Source organism: Dendrobates tinctorius, unplaced genomic scaffold (assembly GCF_039654945.1).
Source record: "Dendrobates tinctorius isolate UK_male_01 unplaced genomic scaffold, ASM3965494v1 ptg000114l, whole genome shotgun sequence".
In the NCBI taxonomy this organism is placed as follows: domain Eukaryota; kingdom Metazoa; phylum Chordata; class Amphibia; order Anura; family Dendrobatidae; genus Dendrobates; species Dendrobates tinctorius.
The window spans coordinates 23,977,831-23,998,974 of record NW_027361782.1 but is presented as its reverse complement, the minus strand read 5'-3'; the positions used below and the strand labels follow the sequence as shown (position 1 = coordinate 23,998,974).

At 47.7% G+C, this 21,144-nt stretch overlaps 1 protein-coding gene across 4 annotated transcripts in view; it reads left to right on the top strand.

Moving 5' to 3' along the window:
- Positions 1–21,144, top strand: part of LOC141101075 (connector enhancer of kinase suppressor of ras 2-like) — a 527,280-nt gene that overhangs the window by 475,739 nt on the left and 30,397 nt on the right. For all 4 annotated transcript variants that reach the window (XM_073589902.1, XM_073589901.1, XM_073589904.1 and 1 more), the window contains 5 exons: positions 168–216; positions 10,300–10,348; positions 10,478–10,653; positions 15,298–15,371; positions 17,948–18,019. In XM_073589902.1, coding sequence (XP_073446003.1) covers positions 168–216; positions 10,300–10,348; positions 10,478–10,653; positions 15,298–15,371; positions 17,948–18,019 — 420 coding nt within the window. The remainder of the gene's footprint in view (positions 1–167; positions 217–10,299; positions 10,349–10,477; positions 10,654–15,297; positions 15,372–17,947; positions 18,020–21,144) is intronic.

The following is a 21,144-nucleotide window of genomic DNA, read 5'->3' as shown; positions in this document are numbered from 1 at the left end:
TGCTTTCAAAACTCCACTCCCATAATGCATAATGGTGACAGCTAAGAAGTGGGATATTTACTGCATCTTTGGATGTAACTGGAGACAGGAAAAGGAAAAAAAAATATTGCTGGGGGTCATTTCTCTGGATGACGATTTATTTACTTATTTTTTTCTTTTGATTTAAGGTACACGAGTTCTGCAGTAGAGCGACAAGGAACCACATCCATGAGGAAGGTATAGAGGACGTGTGCTGTAATGGTTCAGTGATTATAATGATCTGGTCAGGAGCAGACTCAGATAAGGGCCCCTGTGCAAGAAGAGTATATGGACGCCTGTGCAAGAGCATTTATGGGCCCCTGTGCAAGAGCAGTAGATGGTCCCCTGTGCAGTAACAGTATTTGGGCTCCTGTACAAGAGCAGTGTATTGGCTCCTGTGCAAGAACAGTATATGGACCCCTGTACAAGAGCAGTATATGAGCCCCTGTACAAGGGCAGTATATGGGCCCCTGTACAAGGGCAGTATATGAGCCCCTGTACAAGAACCATGTATGGGCCCCTGTGCAAGAGCAGTATATGGGCCCCTGTACAAGAACAGTATATAGGCCCCTGCGCAAGAGCAGTATATGGGCCCCTGTACAAGAACAGTATATAGGCCCCTGCGCAAGAGCAGTACATGGGCCCCAGTACAAGAACAGTATATGGGCCCCTGTGCAAGAGCAGTATATGGGCTCCTGTATAAGAGCAGTATATGGGCTCCTGTGCAGTTTAATATCTCATCATAATGCATAATTCCACTTGCTTTGGAGATGGTAGCGGCCCCATGACCTCTTTGGCCCCTGGGCAGCTGCACAAGTTGCATCAATGGTCTGTCCGCCCCTGGGTGATTATAATGACCCGCTAATTACAATGGTCCGGCAATTACAGTGATCCGGCGATTCCAATGATCTGGCAATTCCAGTGATCTGGCAATTACAGTGGTCCGGTGATTACAATGATCTGGTGATTATAATGATCCAGCGATTACAATGATCTGGTGATTACAGTGATCCGGTGATTACAATGATCAGGCGATTACAGTGATCCGGTGATTACAATGATCTGGTGATTACAGTGATTCCATGACTACAGTTATCCGGCGATTACAGTGATCAGACGATTACAGTGATCCCGTGATTATAATTATCTGGTGATTACAGTGATCTGGTGATTACAGTGACCCTGTGATTACAATGATCCTGTGATTACAATGATCCGGCGATTACAATGATCCTGCAATTACAGTGATTCGGTGATTACAGTGATCTGAAGATTAGAATGATCTGATGATTACAGTGATCCAATGATTACACTGATCCAGTGATTACAATGATCCGGTGACCATATTCGCACAGCATTGGATACTTGATTGCTCATCCATGTCCTTCAGCCTCACTGTCGCACCTCTGCGTCCAGCTGTGATCGGACGCTGTGCAGGGAACGGCTCATTATGTTGGCGCGTCCTCGGCCTCCATTGTGAAGCATGCGGGCGGCACTAATGTACTAAGTGCTACTCCGCTCCACACATCAGCTCATGCAGAAGAAGTTCAGTCTCGCTGGAAGGTCGACTAAAGGGAAGGAAAAGAACGAAATCACAAGTGTTTTATGTAACCAGAGCGGCAAGTTCAGGGGACGCAAAGAGTCGGCAACGATCAGATCTAATCTCCATCACGGCTCAAAGGGACACACATCGGAGAGTCAGGACCTGGTATATCAGTGATGTCATCAACAGGGGGCGGGGCTGACAACCTCCCACACCATGTACAGGCCAGTTGCCGTGGGTGTAATTGAGTCCTGATGCCGGGTTCCCCTTGTTTTCAGCCCCTCGTGGATGATTTGGTGTTGGCCCTCGCGTTGTAAGTTATTGTTATTAGCGCATCTGGGTCGCCCTCCCAGGGCAGTGGGGTACTCGGTACCGGGCCGGTGTCAGGGGGATGTGTCACAGCAGCGGTGACCCGGTCCGTGGCCCTGGGCGCCCAATGTCAATGGGGAATGGTGTAATGGAATAGTTCGTGACGCCACCTGTGGTGTTCGGCAAGGGAGATGTTAAGTCGACGCTGCAGACAGATCCTCTGGGACAGATGGTGGGATGCAGCAATGGTGGTATAGCCCTCCACAGGCAGGGCTGTTGTCCCAGGGCAGTGTAGACGTGGGGACACTTTGATGGTGTAGTGTCCGGCGCAGGGGATGTAGCAGTGCTGGCAGACGCAAGAAGGAAGGGAGGACACCAGGGCTTGCAGTTTCAACGCTTTACTCACAGTTCTTGGTAACCACTGGTGCCCGCTTCCATGCCGTGTCCTCCGGGGCAGAGACTCAATCAACCTCCCGGGCAAGTCAGGCTTCTAATCTCCAACACTCCGCCAACATGTACCTGTCCTGAACGACTCCGCTATTGCGCCTGTTAGTGTGAAGAGCTCCAGTACCGTGGTTACTCTGAAGTTCCTCCTGTCAGATATTCCTAACAACTCCACTTGTATGACAGACAGCTGTAGCCTGATCAAGGACCTCCTTGATCCCGGCTCTCTATCCATGTTGCTGTTGTGTCCCAAGTCTTGGATGGGAGTAATGCATTTACAGCCAACTACTCCACCGGTGTCTGCTGCAGAACCATAAGTGTCCATACAATCTCGGGGACCGGGCCCCGACCTTGCGCTGAGAACCTATAGGCAGGGTTCCTCTTCCAACCCACAACTCCTCTCTGTTCTCCTACTCCTTCGTTCCGCGCTGTTCCTTCTCTCTCTTATGGAAGCTTAGGTTGCAGTTCTACGTTTTTCTCCTTCTGTTCCTTTCCCGTGCCAGCTGGCTCAGGTCACTGAGGCAGCTGCAGCACTCCTTCCTCCATCCCTCTTCCAGGGATCCGTCCTCAGACCCTCCTGACTGACTGACCTCCAGACTGAACTGATCTCTAATTCTAAACTTTCCCACTCTTTTATATCTAACTCCACCCACCTCCCAGCACATCTCATGCTACGAAGCAAGGACCCACGAAAGGTGCTCTGCTAACCTCTAAGCATGGAGCCGCAATCTGGTCCATTGCTGAACTACCCTGTGTGTGGGTGCAGGTATTGGAGTGTGGAATGGAGCTCCCAACTTACCTAGGTGGTGGGGCACTACACCTTAGGAGAAGGTGCAGTACCTCTGTGGCGACTGAGCCTCAGGGGCGCCACACATCTCTGCTGTAAAGGTACTGTCACACTAAGCGATATCGCTAGCAATATCGCTATAACTTGTGACGTAGCAGTGATATCGCTGTGTGTGATACTTAGCTACAACCCGCTCCCCCGCTGGTTATCGCTGATCGCTCGAGAACGTCCTGGTCCGTTTCTCGTCGTCAGCTTCCTGCGGCGCTTCCTGCTGTGACGACGAGCGACGTGTGGAGCCGGGCGGGAGGACACAGGATCGCCTGGTGTGACAGGTAAGTAGCGACCCCCGTCAGCAGCGATGTCGCTGGTGAGATCTGCCTGTGTGGCAGCTCACTAGCGACCACTTAGCGATGTACCAGCGATCCTGACCGCGTCATATCGCTGGTCGGGATCGCTGGTACATCGCTAAGTGTGACAGTACCTTAATTCTAGGACTAGCGCAGCGAGCGGCTCCTGCAGTGGGATCACTTTATTTCCATTAGTTTTTGTGCCGGTCGCCAGATTGATGTTCCCATAATGTATTTTGTAGATTAGGTGGAAAGGCGCAGATAACGCCGGATAGATGGAGGGGAGATATAATGTTGTGTCTGTCCACCCCGGGCAGCGACATAATGAAAAGCGCAATAATATATCAGCGGGAAACAAGAATAAAGGGTTGATAAGAACAATATACTCTGCACGGAGTGTTACACCGATGTCCGAACATCCGGATAATCCTGAGGCCTGTGGGGCGCGCTAAACTCACTTAACAGCCACAAGGAGATCTCAGCAACCACACACTACAGCTCCCCGACAACCTCATCTACAGACTGTGGTACAGAACGTGTCCAGATTGTCAGGAGAGAAGACGAAGTGTTAAAGCATCACAATATTTCAGAATCTGATCCACACTACAGAACAAGGAGGTCAACCCCGACATGTCCTGATGGTCAGATGGTGCAAGGCCATAGTGCATCATACACAAATAAACTTTAAAGAGATCTGACTCCCTTCAATTCAGATCGAGCGACCACTTTGTCACAACATAAAAAGACTCTTAGGCTGGAGTCACACTAACCTGCGCAAAATACGGTCAGTATTTTACATGTGTTATACGGATGAATGACCCCTAAACAGTGCTCCGTATGTCATCCGTAATCAAGGTGTGGTCGCGTATTTTGCGCATTTAAGCATCCGTATGCAATCCGTATGGCATCCGTATAACGAGATTTTCTCGCAGGCTTGCAAAATGGACATATAATGGAGCCCTATGACAGGGTTTCTAACAGAAACCAAAGAATAGATATAGACACATAGAATGCATATATATATATATATATATATATATATATATATATATATATATATATATACATATATATATATATATATACATATATATATATATGTATTCAATGTGTCTATATCTATTCTTTCATTTCTTTATTAAACCTGTCAGTGTGAGTTTACTATATAGCGCACTGAATTGCCGGCTTTGGTAAAAGACACCGGGTGCGTATTTCTCGCAAGTCACATGTGTGGTCCATGTGCAATCCGTATTTTTTGCGCACCCATAGACTTGCATTGGCGTATTACGGCCGTAGTACGCTGACAATCGCAGCATGCTGCGATTGGCACGGACCGTAGAATACGGATGAGAAATATACGGCTGGTGCGAGGGACCCCATAGAGAATCATTGGTCCGTGTGTAATGCGTGCTTTTTGCGCCTCTCACTCTCCCGTATTCCTCACCAGTGTGACTCCGGCCTAATAGGAAAATGCTAACCTATGATGCCCCCTACCCATACTCCCCCCTTACTTCTTCCCTTCTTATCCCTATCACTCTTTACTCTTGTATTTAGAATGCTAATAAGATATATGCTTGTTATAATAGGTTAAAAGCAAAGTCTATTTGTACAATGACAATGATTTGAAACTGACCTTTTATACGCTAAAATTGATTGTTAATAACTTACTTTAAAATTTAATAAAAAGACCATTGAAAAGAAAAGGTGGTGCAAGGCCATGCTGGGAGTTGTAGTTTCACAGCAGCTGGAGAGCAGTAAAGGATAATGTGGTGACACGCAGTGTTGTCATAGCCCCAGCAGCTGTTCTTAGTATATGACCATTGACTGCCGGGGCCTGATGGCTGACCAAGACCAATACCCGCAGGAGCACTTTGAGAAATGCTCTCGTAATTGCGCCACTTTGCACGACTAAACTGTATCAGTAATTAACAGCGGCTTCATTGTTTGCTGTAATGAGCGGAGGCTCCGCTGGAGATGAAGGCGGATAATTAGTTGCATCCGAAACGGCAAGACTCAGAAGAGACTCAAGATTCTGCAAAAGATACTGAAGACTTCAAGAGCAGCGCTCCTCACCGCTCCCTCTGATCAGTCAGTCGCTGACAGTAATCTCCATGTAATGCGCAGTAACTGTGCCCCTCAAACCCCCCGTGCTCCCCTCATCTTGTACTGGTCCCAAGATGCGTCACATCTAAGGCCTGTTTCACACTTCCGTTTTTGTGTCCGCCAAACGGATCCGTTTCCGTTTTTTTGACGGAAACTGATGCAAACGGATCCGTTTTTTAAAAACGGATCCGTTTTTTTGACGGATCCGCGGTAACCGTAATGGAAGTCTATGGGACAAAAAAAACGGATCCTGCAAAAAATGGCGGATCCGTTTTTTTACGGAAAACAACGGATTTTGACGGATTTGAAAAAACGGAAGTGTGAAACAGGCCTTACACTGCAGTCATAACCAAAGCTCAAAGCTGCATTCACAAATCTGCTGTTATATCAAGTCTTAGGCTGGAGTCATACACAATGTATAAAAATACAGTCCGTTTTACATGGATGAGAATTGCCGAAATATTCCCTGAACAGTGATCCATATGTCATCCGTGTGCAATGCGAGGATGCGATTTCATGTAAGCATCCGTGTGACATCCGCATGGCATCCGTACGGCAAGATTAGACTTCCCGCCTACCCCGCTGTGAACTGACAGCGTGGGAAAATGTTCAGAAGCCTTCCCACGCTAATCAGTTCATCTCCGGTCAGGCGGGGAGGCTGCGCAGGCAGCTTCTCATTCATTCCTCCGTGGTTTACAGCGCATTAGCACAGCTCCCGGTTGTAAACTATTTAACCCCTTCAGATGGACTGCAGCGTGGGACTTGACTGTATGGTGGATAGGTATGGGATATTGTTGCTTTTTTATTTTGGATTTTTTACAAGAGAACGATGGCTTCGATTGGATTGGAAATTAAATAAATATGGAAAAAATGTCTGTTCAATTATTTCATTAAAAGTCTTTATTATTAATGTGTGTGTTTTAACTGTTCAGACAAGTGGATTAATAATGCATCTTTTCTGGAGAGGCTGGGGGCAGATGTTTTTAGCCGGGGGGGGGGGGGCAAAAATAATGGTCTCTCTCTAGGCTATTAATTTCTGCCCTCAGTCACTGGCTTGCCCTCTCTGGCGGAGAAAATTGCGCGGGAGCCCAAGCCAGTTTTTTCCGTGAATTAATCCTTTAATTTAACACCTACAGATCCAAAATTTAACACACATACACTAATAATATTATTAGTGAGGGACATATATAAATCTAACAGATATGTAAACCAAGTCTCCTGTCGGGTTCTGTAATGATTTTACACTTGCCGACAATTGAATTTTCACCTATTCTGCTATTTATATCTCTGTGAAATATAAATATATATATACTACCAGGAGACAGGCCAGTACACCAGCAGACTTGGAGGGGGCTGTAGGAGGGCAACAACCCAGCAGCAGGACCACTACCTCCGCCTTTGTGCAAGGAGGAACAGGAGGAGCACTGCCAGAGCCCTGCAAAATGACATCCAGCAGGTCACAAATGTGCATGTGTCTGCACAAACAGTTAGAAACCGACTCCATGAGGGTGGTATGAGGGCCCGACGTCCACAGATGGGGGTTCTGCTCACAGCCCAACAAAGTGCAGGACGCTTGGCATTTGCCACAGAACACCAAGATTGGCAAAGTCACCACTGGTGCCCTGTGCTCTTCACAGATGAAAGCAGGTTCACACTGAGCACATGTGACAGACGTGACAGAGTCTGGAGACGCCATGGAGAGCGACCTGCTGCCTGCAACATCCTTCAGCATGACCAGTTTGGCAGTGGGTCAGTAATGGTGTGGGGTGGCATTTTTTGGTGGGCTGCACAGCCCTCCATGTACTCGCCAGAGGTAGCCTGACTGCCATTAGGTATTTGATCCTCAGACCCCTTGTGAGACCATATGCTGGTGCTGTTAGCCCTGGGTTCCTCCTAATGCAGGACAATGCCAGACCTCATGTGGCTTGTATGTGTCAGCAGTTCCTGCAAGATGAAGGCTTTGAAGCTATGGACTGGTCTGTCCGTTCCCCAGACCTGAATCCGATTGAGCACATCTGGGACATCATATTTCGCTCCATCCACCAACCTTACATTGCACCAAAGACTGTCCAGGATTTGGCGGATGCTTTAGTCCAGGTCTGAGAGGAGATCCCACAGGAGACCATCCACAACCTCATCAGGAGCATGCCCAGGCATTGTAGGGAGGTCATACAGGCACGTGAAGGCCACACACAATACTGAGCGTCATTTTGACTTGTTTTAAGGACATTACAACAAAGTTGGAACAGCCTGTAGTGTGTTTTTCCACATTAATTTTGGGGGGGACTCCAAATCCAGGCCTCCATTGGTTAAGAAATTTGATTTCCATTGATGATTTTTGTGTGCTCTTGTTGTTAGCACATTCAACTTTGTAAAGAACAAAGTATTCAATGAGAATATTTCAGTGATTCAGATCTAGGATGTGATATTTGAGTGTTTTTTTGAGCAGTGTTTTTATATATATATATATATATATATATATATATATATATATATATATATATATATATATATACCTATACTATGTGTATACATGTATTCTATCTATTCTATTTTAACCTGTCAGTGTGATTTTACAGTATAGCGCATTGAATTGCCGGCTTTTCTAAAGGACACCGGTGCGTATTTCTCACAAGTCACACGTACTGCCCGTGTGTAATCCGTTTTTTTCTCGCCCCCGTAGACTTGCATTGGCGAGTCTCGGGCGTAATACAGCATGCTGCGATTTCACCCGCACGTATAATACGGGCGAGAAAAAACAGATGATGGAAGCTGCCCCATAGATTAACATTGGTCAGAGTGCTATGCGATTTTTCTCGCATAGCACTCGTCCGTATTTCTCTCTAGTGTGACTCCGGCTTTATACCCAGTCACCTTCAGAGCTGCACTCATAATTCAGCTGTTATATGATTTCTTATACTTCAGTCACCTTCATTTACCATCCTGATATATTATATGGTCTTACACTCCAGTCACAACCAAAGCTGCATTTAGAATCCTGTTGTTATATCAAATCTTATACTGCAGTCACCTTTAGGCTGGAGTCACACTAGCGTATGGCATCCGATGCGAGAACATCAGATGCGATATGCTAATGTAATGACCCTTGGCTTGACAAGTGGAAGCCGAGTGTCATGTGTCTGTGCTCCGAGCATCTTGCACAGAGAGGATCGGAGCACAGCTGCAGAGGAGGCGGAGAAATGAATTTCTCCATCTCCTCCATTGCCGGCGTCGGCGAATATCGCACCGCACTTGAATGATATCTGAGTGATGTGCACTGTGTCACTTGCACTCATAGACTTATATGGGTGCAAGTGAGCCAAGACTCGGCCGAGTGTCTATGACAATTGCAGCATGCTGCGACTGTTCTCGCATGCCGATTCAGCATGAGAAAATAATCGCAGATGTGAGCTGCCCCATAGATTAACACTGGGCCGAGTACTATGCAATGTTTTCTTACATAGCACTTGTCCGTATTCTACGGTAGTGTGACTCCGGCCTTAGAGCTGCACTAATATTTCAGCTGTTATATGATTTCTTATACTCCAGTCACATCCAAAGCTTTGTTTACCGTTCTGCTATTATATGGTCTTATACTCCAGCCACAACCAAAGCTGCACTTCCAAGTCAGCTATTAAAGGGAACGTGTCAGCAGTTTTGGCCGCTATAAGATATGGCCACCGCCTTTCAGGGCTTATCTACAGCATTCTATAATGCTGTAGATAAGCCCCCGGTCCGACCTGAAAGATAAGAAATATAAGTTTTATTTTACTCACCCGGGGGGGGCGGGGTCCGATGCAGTCCAGTCCGATGGGTGTCGCAGGTCCGAGTCCATCTTCTTGCGACGCCGCCCTCCTGCTTGTTTTGTTGCTCCCCAGCATCACGCTCCTGCGCAGGTTTACTTATCTGCCCTGTTGAGGGCAGAGCAAAGTACCAAAGTACCGCAGTGCACAGGCGCTGGGCCTCTCTGATCTCTGATAAGTACGCCTGCGCAGGAATGCGATTCCGGGATGCGATGAAGCAACAGGAGGGCGGCATCGCAAGAAGATGGGAGGCGCTGGACTCAGACCTGCAACACTCATCGGACCGGACCCCCCCGAGTGAGTATGATAAAAGTTATTTTTCTTATCTTGTAGGTCGGACTGGGGGCTTATCTACACCATTATGAAATGCTGTAGATAAGCCCTGACAGGCAGTGGCCGTATCTTATAGCGTCCAAAACAGATGACAGGTTCGCTTTAAATCAAGTCTTGTACTCCATTCACAATCAGAGCAGCATTTACAATTCTTCCACTTCTGACACCATACCATGTCTTATCTTTTACTGATGCTAAATTACCTTATGCTTTACTCCAATCCCTTCCAAAGCTGTGTTGAAACGTTTGCCGCTTGCCTCTAATTAATTTTACTCGATATCTGTACAGATGGCTGCACAATGCCATCACTTTGGAAACTTTTTAGAAACTTTTTGCCTTTTTTAAAAAGTCTCTAGAAAAAGTGGCGTCGTTACATGGATGCGGCAGATTTATTACAACGTGCGTCATTTTTTGTAATGCTGAGATCAGGACACCGCACAACTCAGCTTCAATCTATACTGTAATGCTCTGGTACCGAGAAAGTGATAGCATTATGAATGCAGCTCTGGGAGTGACTAGAGCATAATGTAACATATGTCACGATCAGCAATAGCGAAGTAAAGTGTAACATGTCATTATGTTATTACGGACGCGTTTGTTTCTCTCCCACAGTCTTTCCATTATGCATCGCTGAGGGTCAAAACCAAAAAAAGATCAAAAGGTAAAAAAAACTTTATAAAATTTCTTTAAAATAAATTTGGGAGGAGCGAGGACGCACGACTGGTAATCGGCCGGGGGAGGGGATATGTCCAATATCTGAGAATGAAGCACAATCTCACCTTTGTTTTAGGAGGGTCGCTCACAAGTGGCAGCCGGCGGCGAATTTCCTGCAAAGACCTTGGACACGGCGACTGTGAGGGCTGGCTATGGAAAAAGAAAGACGCCAAAGGATACTTCACACAGAAGTGGAAAAAGTACTGGTTCATCCTGAAGGACTCGTCCCTGTACTGGTACACCAACCAGAACGTGAGTCGCTGCCGCAGAAAGGGCCAGCGCTGCACTGCTGCAGGAAGGGCTGACACTGTGCTACGGCAGGAAGGGCCAACGCTGTGCTACCATATGAAGGGCCAACACTGCGCTGCCACAGAAATGCCTCACACTGCACTGCGGCAGGAAGGGCCAACACTGCGCTGCAGCAAGAAGAGTCGACACTGCGCTGTGGCAGGAAGGGCTGACACTGCTGCGGCAGGAAGGGCTGACATTGCGCTGCCCCATGAAGGGCTCACACTGCGCTGCTGCAGTATGGGCTCACACTGTGCTGCTGCAGGAAGGGCCGACACTGCGCTGCGGAAGGAAGGGCCGACACTGCGCTGCCGCATGAAGGGCCGACACTGCGCTGCCACAGGAATGGCTCACACTGCACTGCGGCAGGAAGGGCCCACACTGCGCTGTTGCAGGAAAGGCTGAGAATGCTGCGGCAGGAAGGGTCGACACTGCGCTGCCGCATGAAGGGCCGACACTGCACTGCCACAGGAATGGCTCACACTGCACTGCGGCAGGAAGGGCCCACACTGCGCTGTGGCAGGAAGGGCCGACACTGCGCTGTGGCAGGAAGGGCCGACACTGCGCTGCCGCATGAAGGGCCGACACTGCGCTTCGGAAGGAAGGGCCGACACTGCGCTGCGGAAGGAAGGGCCGACACTGCGCTGCGGAAGGAAGGGCCGACACTGCGCTGCGGCAGGAAGGGCCGACACTGCGCTGCCGCATGAAGGGCCGACACTGCGCTGCCACAGGAATGGCTCACACTGCACTGCGGCAGGAAGGGTCCACACTGCGCTGTGGCAGGAAGGGCTGAGAATGCTGCGGCAGGAAGGGCCGACACTGCGCTGCCGCATGAAGGGCCGACACTGCGCTGCCACAGGAATGGCTCACACTGCACTGCGGCAGGAAGGGCCCACACTGCGCTGTGGCAGGAAGGGCTGACAATGCTGCGGCAGGAAGGGCCGACACTGCGCTGCCGCATGAAGGGCCGACACTGCGCTGCGGAAGGAAGGGCCGACACTGCGCTGCCGCATGAAGGGCCGACACTGCGCTGCCGCATGAAGGGCCGACACTGCGCTGCCACAGGAATGGCTCACACTGCACTGCGGCAGGAAGGGCCCACACTGCGCTGTGGCAGGAAGGGCCGACACTGCGCTGTTCCAGGAAAGGCTGAGAATGCTGCGGCAGGAAGGGCCGACACTGCGCTGCCGCATGAAGGGCCGACACTGCGCTGCCACAGGAATGGCTCACACTGCACTGCGGCAGGAAGGGCCCACACTGCACTGCGGCAAGAAGAGTCGACACTACGCTGCGGCTGGAAGGGCCGACATTGCACTGCCGCATGAAGGGCTCACACTGCGCTGCTGCAGGAAGGGCCGACACTGCGCTGTGGCAAGAAGGGCTGACAATGCTGCGGCAGGAAGGGCCGACACTGCGCTGCCGCATGAAGGGCCGACACTGCGCTGCCACAGGAATGGCTCACACTGCACTGTGGCAGGAAGGGCCCACACTGCACTGCGGCAAGAAGAGTCGACACTGCGCTGCGGCTGGAAGGGCCGACATTGCACTGCCGCATGAAGGGCTCACACTGCGCTGCTGCAGGAAGGGCCGACGCTACGGAAGGAAGGGCCGACACTGTGCTGCGGCAGGAAGGGCCAACGCTGCGCTGCGGCAAGAAGAGTCGACACTGCGCTGCGGCTGGAAGGGCCGACATTGCGCTGCCGCATGAAGGGCTCACACTGCGCTGCGGCAGGAAGGGCGGACGCTACGGAAGGAAGGGCCGACGCTGCGCTGCAGCAGGAAGGGCTCACACTGCGCTGCTGCAGGAAGGGCCAGCATTGCACTGCTGAGGGGCAATTTCACCACGTTTTTCTGCAATCATCACAAATCTGCAACAGTTTTAGGGAGTTGTAACAAAGTCACTGGAGTTTTGCGACAGGTGAACCTCAGGGGGGATTTGCTGGCTCGGAGTTCTGCAGATCCAAGCAAGGTGAATGGGATAAGTGCTGAAATTTCAGCATCAAATCCATTGCCTGTAAATTCTCCTACAAGAGTATGTCAGATACATTGTTACAAATCACCTGCAATGTGCATTTTGCTGCAGATTTGTATTGGATTTTGCTAAAGATCTATATACAGCTCTGGCAAAAATTAAGAGACCACTGCACAGTTTTATAAAAATCAGCTTCTCTACATGTCTGACAGCCATTCCATTCCAGTGTCAGTTGAATTCCAACCAGAGTACGCCTCATTCTACTTAATGTGCTTCTGATTAGGAGATCACCTGAACCAAATTTTATTTAATGAAGGAAAGTCTAGAATACCCTGCTGTGGTGTTCACAATCCTCTTGCAATAGGACAAGCTGGATGACAAAACAAGTGCTAGTAATATCCCAAAAGAAATAGGAATGAAAAAATAACTTTTATCCATGCCAAAGGAGTTGAAAAGAAAAGTCTTGAGTGAGGAAAAGAAGGGCTCAATTCTGGCTTTACTATCAGAGGGATACAGTGAGCGTCATGTTTCCTCCATCCTTAAAATTTCTAAGACTGCAGTCCATTACAGCAAGGTCAAGCAGCAAACATTGGGGACAACAAAGCTACAGACCGGCAGAAGGCAAAAACGACTCTCCACTGACTGGGATGAACGTCATCTTGTTTGAATGTCACTCAGCAACCGCAGGATGACATCAAGTGACCTACAAAAGCAATGGCAATAAGCAGCTGGGGTGAAGTCCACAGCAAGAACAGTTTGTAACAGGCTCCTAGAGGCAGTGCTCAAGTCATGTAAAGCTAGAAAAAGGCCTTTCATCAAAGAGAAGCAAAGGAGAGCGAGGCTGAAGTTTGCCAAAGAAAATAAGGATTGGACTATAGAGGACTGGAGTAAGGTAATCTTCTCTGATGAGTTTAATTTTCAGCTTTGCCCAACACCTGGTCGTCTAATGGTTAGACGAAGACCTGGAGAGGCGTACCAGCCACAGTGTCTTGCACCCACTGTGAAATTTGGTGGAGGATTGGTGATGATCTGAGGATGCTTCAGCAAGGCTGGAATTGGGCAGGTTAATCTTTACGAAGGACGTATGAATCAAGCCGCATACAAGGTTATCCTGTAAAAACAGTTGATTCCTTCTGCTCAGTTAATGTTCTCCAACTCTGAGGACTGTTTTTTCCAGCAAGACAATGCGCCATGCCACACAGCTAGGTCAATCAATGTGTGGATGAAGGACCACCACATCCAATCCCTGTCATGGCCAGCCCAATCTCCAGACCTGAACCCCACTGAAAACCTCTGGAATGTAATCAAGAGGAAGATGGATAGTCAACAAACCATCAAACAAAGAAGAACTGCATACATTTTTGTACCAGGAGTGGCATAACGTCACCGAAAAACAGTGTGAAAGACTGGTGGAAAGCATGCCAAGACGCATGACAGCTGTGATTAAAAATCATGGTTATTCCACAAAATATTGATTTCTGAACTCTTCCTGAGTTAAAACATTAGTATTGTTGTCTCTAAATGATTATGAACTTGTTTCCTTAGCATTATTTGAGGTCTGCAAGCACTGCGTTTTTTTGTTATTTTGACCATTTCTCATTTTCTGAAAATAAATACAAAATGTAGTGCTTGAAAATTCGGAGACATGTTGTCAGTAGTTTATAGAATAAAAGAGCAATTTACATTTTACTCATAAATATACCTATAACGAGAAAAATCAGATAAACTGAAAATTTTCCAGTGGTCCCTTAATTTTTGCCAGAGCTGTTAAAAAGGGGAAGTCCGCAATATAAATGCATGACAGGCTGCAAGTGTGACAGTCTGCAGCAGAAAAATCATAAGGTTTTGTAAAATCCCCGTCATTGGCGTTGTGATTTGTTGGTGCAGATTTGAAGTGGAGAGTTTTCCAGAAATCCGCCACTCCTGAATGTGTTCTCGGGGTTAAGCAGTGGACTGCATTGTTATTGGGGGGATTTACATTGGGCTTTTTTGACCGGAGTGGCACACAGTTTTACCGTCACATTTTTTTGATGCATTTTTCTTTGATTCCGTTTTTCCAGGTGACGTGCGGAAGAGAAATGTTCGTCACCTGGAAACATCAGTGACCATTGATTTTGATGGATTTGGATGCACATTTTGTGCAGGTTTCACCCCAATGTTGCAGCCAAAACAATTATTGGATTTTATGGCAGAAAACTGTCGCACATCAGATAGTAAATTCCCTACTACGAACTCAAAGAGAAACTCAGAATAAACTGAATAGATCAATATCAGCCTGCTGACAGTTTCCACATATATTTTCTTTTATGCTGCAGTCAAGTTTCTGCAAAAAAAAAAAAAAAAGCAATTTGACCACATTGAATAATTATATTTTGTGAGTGCAGCAAAATTAGCTGTAGTATGTCTGAAAATTTCATGAGGCTCAAACTCCTCCATGCTGACTGATCCCCTCCATGCTGACTGACCCCCTGTGCACAAAGCACACTCTGCGGTCAGATTTTATCAGCCTTGCATTACTCTAGTTACATCCAGAGCTGCATGCACAATCCTGCTGGTTCCTGGTTGTGGTCACCGGTATTTGATGAGAGCGATGCTCCCTATTTCCGCAGCTGATACATTTTGCTTTCTTCCTCCAGGATGAGAAGGCGGAAGGTTTCATCAGTTTACCAGAATTCAGGATAGACCGAGCCATCGAATGCAGGAAGAAACAGTGAGTACCGAGTGATATCACTGTGATCACAGGCGCAGTGAGAGGAGCAGGCTCCCCAGCAGCACAGAGTATTTCAGGAGAGGAGTATGCCGCTGTTGTCAGATCTCATACACAAAGTAAGGCCAGTTTCACATGTCAGTGTCTCCGGTACGTGTGGTGACAGTTTTCTCACGTACCGAATACACTGACACTCGTAGACCCATTCAAATGAATGGGTCTATGTACATGTCAGTGTGTTTTCATGGACCCTGTGTCCGTGTGCAAAACACGCAGACATGTCCGTTTTTGATCGACAGTACGGATCACACGGACCCATACAAGTCAATGGGTCCATGAAAACACATACCGCACACGGATGGTGTCCGTGTGCCATCTGTGTGCGTTTTAAAAGTCATAGGGTTAAGATTGAAACAAATTGTTTCAGCACACGGATCACACACGGATGGTACACACCGACACACAGATGTGACAAATGGTCACACGGACACAGACATATCCGGTATCGTTTTCCGGTACTGGAAATATCAGGACGTGTGAAACTGGCCTTATGTAGTGATGAGAGTAGGATTATAAACAGCACAGAGTATTTCAGGAGAGCTGTGAACTGATTTGTGGGGAGGTCTGAGATGGAATAATATATAGTGAAAGTGGCGGGGAGCGATTATTGAAAGGAATGCGGTCTGCAGCAGCACAGAGTATTTTAGAAAAAGAGTGTAATGATCTCTTGGAGGTGGGGTGATTATTGGAAAAATCAGGGAACCTCCTTTTATATCAGTACACAAATATATAAAGTATTTACAGTACAGTAAAATTGAGGGTACGGCCGTATATAAGGGGCGCCGGATCCTGGGCCGTATATAAGGAGAGCCAGATCATGGGCCGCATATACAGGGCACAGATTCTGGGCCGTATATAAGGAGGGCCAGATCGTGGACTCTATATAGGGGGCACCGGATCCTAGACCGTATATAGGGGGCACCGGATCCTAAGCCGTATATAAGGGGCGCCGACTCCTGAGCTGTATATAGGAGGTGCCAGATCCTGAGCTGTGTATAGGTGGTGCACGATCCTGAGCTATATATAGGAGGTGCAGGATCCTGAGCTGTATATAGGAGGTGCCAGATCCTGAGCTGTATATAGGAGGTGCACGATCCTGAGCTATATATAGGAGGTGCAGGATCCTGAGCTGTATATAAGAGGTGCCGGATCCTGGGCTGTATATAGGAGGTGCAGGATCCTGGGCTGTATATAGGAGGTGCCGGATCCTGGGCTGTATATAGGAGGTGCAGGATCCTGAGCTGTATATAGGAGGTGCCAGATCCTGAGCTGTGTATAGGTGGTGCACGATCCTGAGCTATATATAGGAGGTGCAGGATCCTGAGCTGTGTATAGGTGGTGCACGATCCTGAGCTATATATAGGTGCAGGATCCTGAGTTGTATATAGGAGGTGCACGATCCTGAGCTATATATAGGAGGTGCAGGATCCTGAGCTGTATATAAGAGGTGCCGGATCCTGGGCTGTATATAGGAGGTGCAGGATCCTGGGCTGTATATAGGAGGTGCCAGATCCTGGGCTGTATATAGGAGGTGCAGGATCCTGAGCTGTATATAGGAGGTGCCAGATCCTGAGCTGTGTATAGGTGGTGCATGATCCTGAGCTATATATAGGAGGTGCAGGATCCTGAGCTGTATATAAGAGGTGCCAGATCCTGGGCTGTATATAGGAGGTGCAGGATCCTGGGCTGTATATAGGAGGTGCAGGATCCTGAGCTATATATAGGAGGTGCAGGATCCTGAGCTGTATATAGGAGGTGCCGGATCCTGGGCTGTATATAGGAGGTGCCGGATCCTGGGCTGTATATAGGAGGTGCAGGATCCTGAGCTGTATATAGGAGGTGCCAGATCCTGAGCTGTGTATAGGTGGTGCACGATCCTGAGCTATATATAGGAGGTGCAGGATCTTGAGCTGTATACAGGAGGTGCAGGATTCTGAGCTGTATATAGGAGGTGCACGATCCTGAGCTGTATATAGGAGGTGCCGGATCCTGGGCTGTATATAGGAGGTGCAGGATCCTGGGTTGTATATAGGAGGTGCAGGATCCTGGGCTGTATATAGGAGGTGCCGGATCCTGGGCTGTATATAGGAGGTGCAGGATCCTGAGCTGTATATAGGAGGTGCCGGATCCTGGGCTGTATATAGTAGGTGGTGCCGGATCCTGAGTTGTAAATAAGGGGCGCGGATCCTGAGCTGTATATAGGAGGTGCCGGATCCTGAGCTGTATATAGGAGGTGCCGGATCCTGAGCTTTAAATAGGAGGTGCCGGATCCTGAGCTGTATATAGGATGCTGGATCCTGAGCTGTATCTAGGGGTGCCGGATTCTGGGATATGTACTTTATATCAGGCACAGGATCCTAAGCCGTATATAAGAGGTACCAGATCCTGAGCTATATATAGGGGGAGCCGGTTCCTGAGCTGTATATTAGGGGCGCCGCATCGTGACCATGAATTCTGTGTTTCCCGTGGTTCCTTTTGTAGAGACTCAGATAACAAGGATTTTGTGTTTCTTGTTCCAGTGCCTTTAAAGCCTGTCATCCGAAAATAAAGAGCTTCTTCTTCGCCACAGACTGTGTGGAGGAGATGAACAGGTGAGGCACAGAGCGTCCTGTCGCTCTTCTCTTGGTTCCGTGGGTTTGCTGCTCCGGATTTCATCCTCATTTTGTATTTGGCAGCCTGTTGCATGTGCGCGGCCGGAGATGATGCCGGCGTTTATACGGTACATTACTTATTCCATAGACTCCATATTTGGGTACAATCTCCCTTTAATGAACCCCAATAATCACCTTTTTCCATGCAGCCATTTAACCCTTATGCTGAATCATGGCGCTAATCTCTGCACAGCGGCCTTCTCTGTGATAGGAAGTCGTGTTACCGGAGCAGCGGCTGCCATGCGGGATCCGAGACACAGAATGAATGTGTCTTGCTGCTTCTCAGCTCTATATCAGAGCCACACTCCCGGGCTTATAAATAATTGATTTCCCCAATGTATAATTGTAGAATTATCATTTCATAGAAAATCTAATCATTATATTTCATGGATTTTGCAACAGAAAATGGTCAATGGGCAGTTACTTTACAATAGCTAAATATCGTGTATTATCCCCCAGAGCTGCACTTAAAATTCTGCTGGTGCAGTCACTGTGTATATATAGTCATGGCCAAAAGTGTTGGTACCCTTGAAATTCTTTCAGAAAATTGAGTATTTATCCCAGAAAATTATTGCAATTACACATGTTTATTTCCTTTGTGTGTATTGGAATAAGCCCCCAGAAAAAAAGATAAATTGGACATAATTTGTCAAAAAAATAAGCCAAACAAAATTGCTGGCACCTTTCCAAAATTGTGGGTAAACAACTTTAATTCAACCATGTGATGCTCGTTCAAACTCACCTGTGGCAAGTAACAGGTGAGGGCAATATGAAAATCACACCTGAAAACAGATAACAAGGGTGGAAGTTGACTCAATCTTTGCATTGTGTGTCTGTGTGCTAAACTAAGCATGGAGAACAGAAAGAGGAGAAGAGAACTGTCTGAGGACTTAAGAATCAAAATTGTTGCAAAAGATCAACAATCTCAAGGTTACAAGTCCATCTCCAGAGATCTTGATGTTCCTTTGTTCACGGTGCGCAACATAATTCTGAAGTTTTTAACCCAATGCACTGTAGGATAGTCTTGATGGTGGATAAGCCCCAATTAAGGTCTAAAGAAATTCCAGCTGTCCTACTGGCTCAGGGTGCATCACTGTCAGCACAAACTATCCGTCCGCATGTGAATGAAATGAAACGCTCTAGCAGGAGACCCCGAAGGACCCCACTGCTGACACAGAGACATAAAAAGCTAGACAGCAGTTTGCCAAAATGTACATCAGTAACCCAAATAAAATCCTTCTGGGAAAGCATCTTGTGGACAGATGACACCAAGATAGAGCTTTTTGGTAAAGCACATTGTTCTACTGTTTACCAAAAAACGGCATGAATCCTACAAAGAAAAGGCAGTACCTACAGTCAGATATGGTGGAGGTTAACAGATATTTTGGGGTTGTTTTGCTGCCTCTGGCACTGGGTGCATTCCGTTTGTGCAAGGAATCATGAAATCTGAAGATTACCAAAGTATTTTGGGTCACAATATAGTGCCCAGTGCCAGAAAGCTGGGTTTGTGTCATAGGTCAATGGACAATGGCCCCAAACATGCTTCAAGAAGCCCCCAGAAATGGATGAAAACAAAGCGATGGAAAGTTCTAAAGTGCCAGCAATGAGTACGGATTTAAATTCCATTGATCACCTGTGGAGAGAGCTTAAAATTTTCTGTTGGGAGAAGATGCCTTCACATATGAGAGACCTGGAAAAGTTTGTGAGAAGAGTCGTCCAAAATTCCAGCTGAGAGGTGTAAGACGCTTCTGATGGTTATAGGAAGTGATTGATTATTTATTACAAACTGAGGGTGTCAACAATTTTGTTCGGCCCATTTTTGGTGTTTTGTGTGAAATTTTGCCCAATTTGCCTTTTTTTCTCTGTTTTTTTGTGTTGTTCCAATACACAGAAAGGAAATAAAAAGGTGTATAAAAAAGCATGTGTAATTGTGATAATGTTCTGGGAGAACTACTTCACTTTCTGGAACAATTTCAGTGGTGCCGACACTTATTGCCATGACCGTATAAATATCAATAGCCATAATCAGCCCAATTAATACCAGTATACAATGCCATACTAGTGCCATACAGAGCCTACATAATACTGCCATATCGTGCCCTCATACATCCACATCGGGTCAGCATAATACTGCTATATTCCGCATATTGGATACCGAATGTAATGCCAAGATAAAACAGTAAGTGCTTTTATCATCCTGCCACCCCATACACTGCCAGATATCGCCATACGCCATAATACTGGGAGCTTTTTCTGCTCATGGACCTCTCAAGTTGTGGGGGCCGATTTTCGGCTCCAGCTTCTGGTCTTATATGAATGTGACATTGTGGGGGCATCATCTGCAGGCAGTAACAGACTGGGGTAGAGCGGGCATGGCGGCGCCGGGTTGTGAGCAGAATATGAATCCAGATGATTGGCGCACCAGATGAATTCTCCTGTGAAGAATGGGGCAGATGGGCCGGGGGCTGTCACCATTGTGGGTCCGCTTTTGTGTTCTGTCATTTTAATCATTTACTCTTGTGTGGGGACGTGCGGCTGGCGCTCTGTATTTACGGCTGCGCCCACTGCATTGTGTGCGGCGGTGCAGGGGGGCGCAGCTGATCCGCAGCCTCGGCGGCTTATTATTTGCAGTTACACGATAATATCTGTCCTGATCCAGAGGACTCGGCACTGAGGAGCAGCAGCAGCAGTAATGACATCCCGAGCCGTGCCCACCAAACGCCACCTGTGTCCTGCCGCCTCACACCTGGGGGCATAATGGCTTTACCTTCTGACAAAATAGGAAACGCAGCAAAAAGCGACCAAACTATTTAACATCCATTGACATCACCGGAAATCAGGAGTGAAGACCACAACCTCTATCAGGAGCAGAGAGCATAGGCTGGCTGTGCATGGGAGGCAGCACTCTTCTGGCACTGTATGTGGGGGACCACTCCAGGCACTGTATATAAGGAAGCACTCTCCTGGAGCTGTATATGGGGGAGCACTGGTGGCACTGTATGTGGGGGACCACTCCAGGCACTGTATATAAGGAAGCACTCTCCTGGAGCTGTATATGGGGGAGC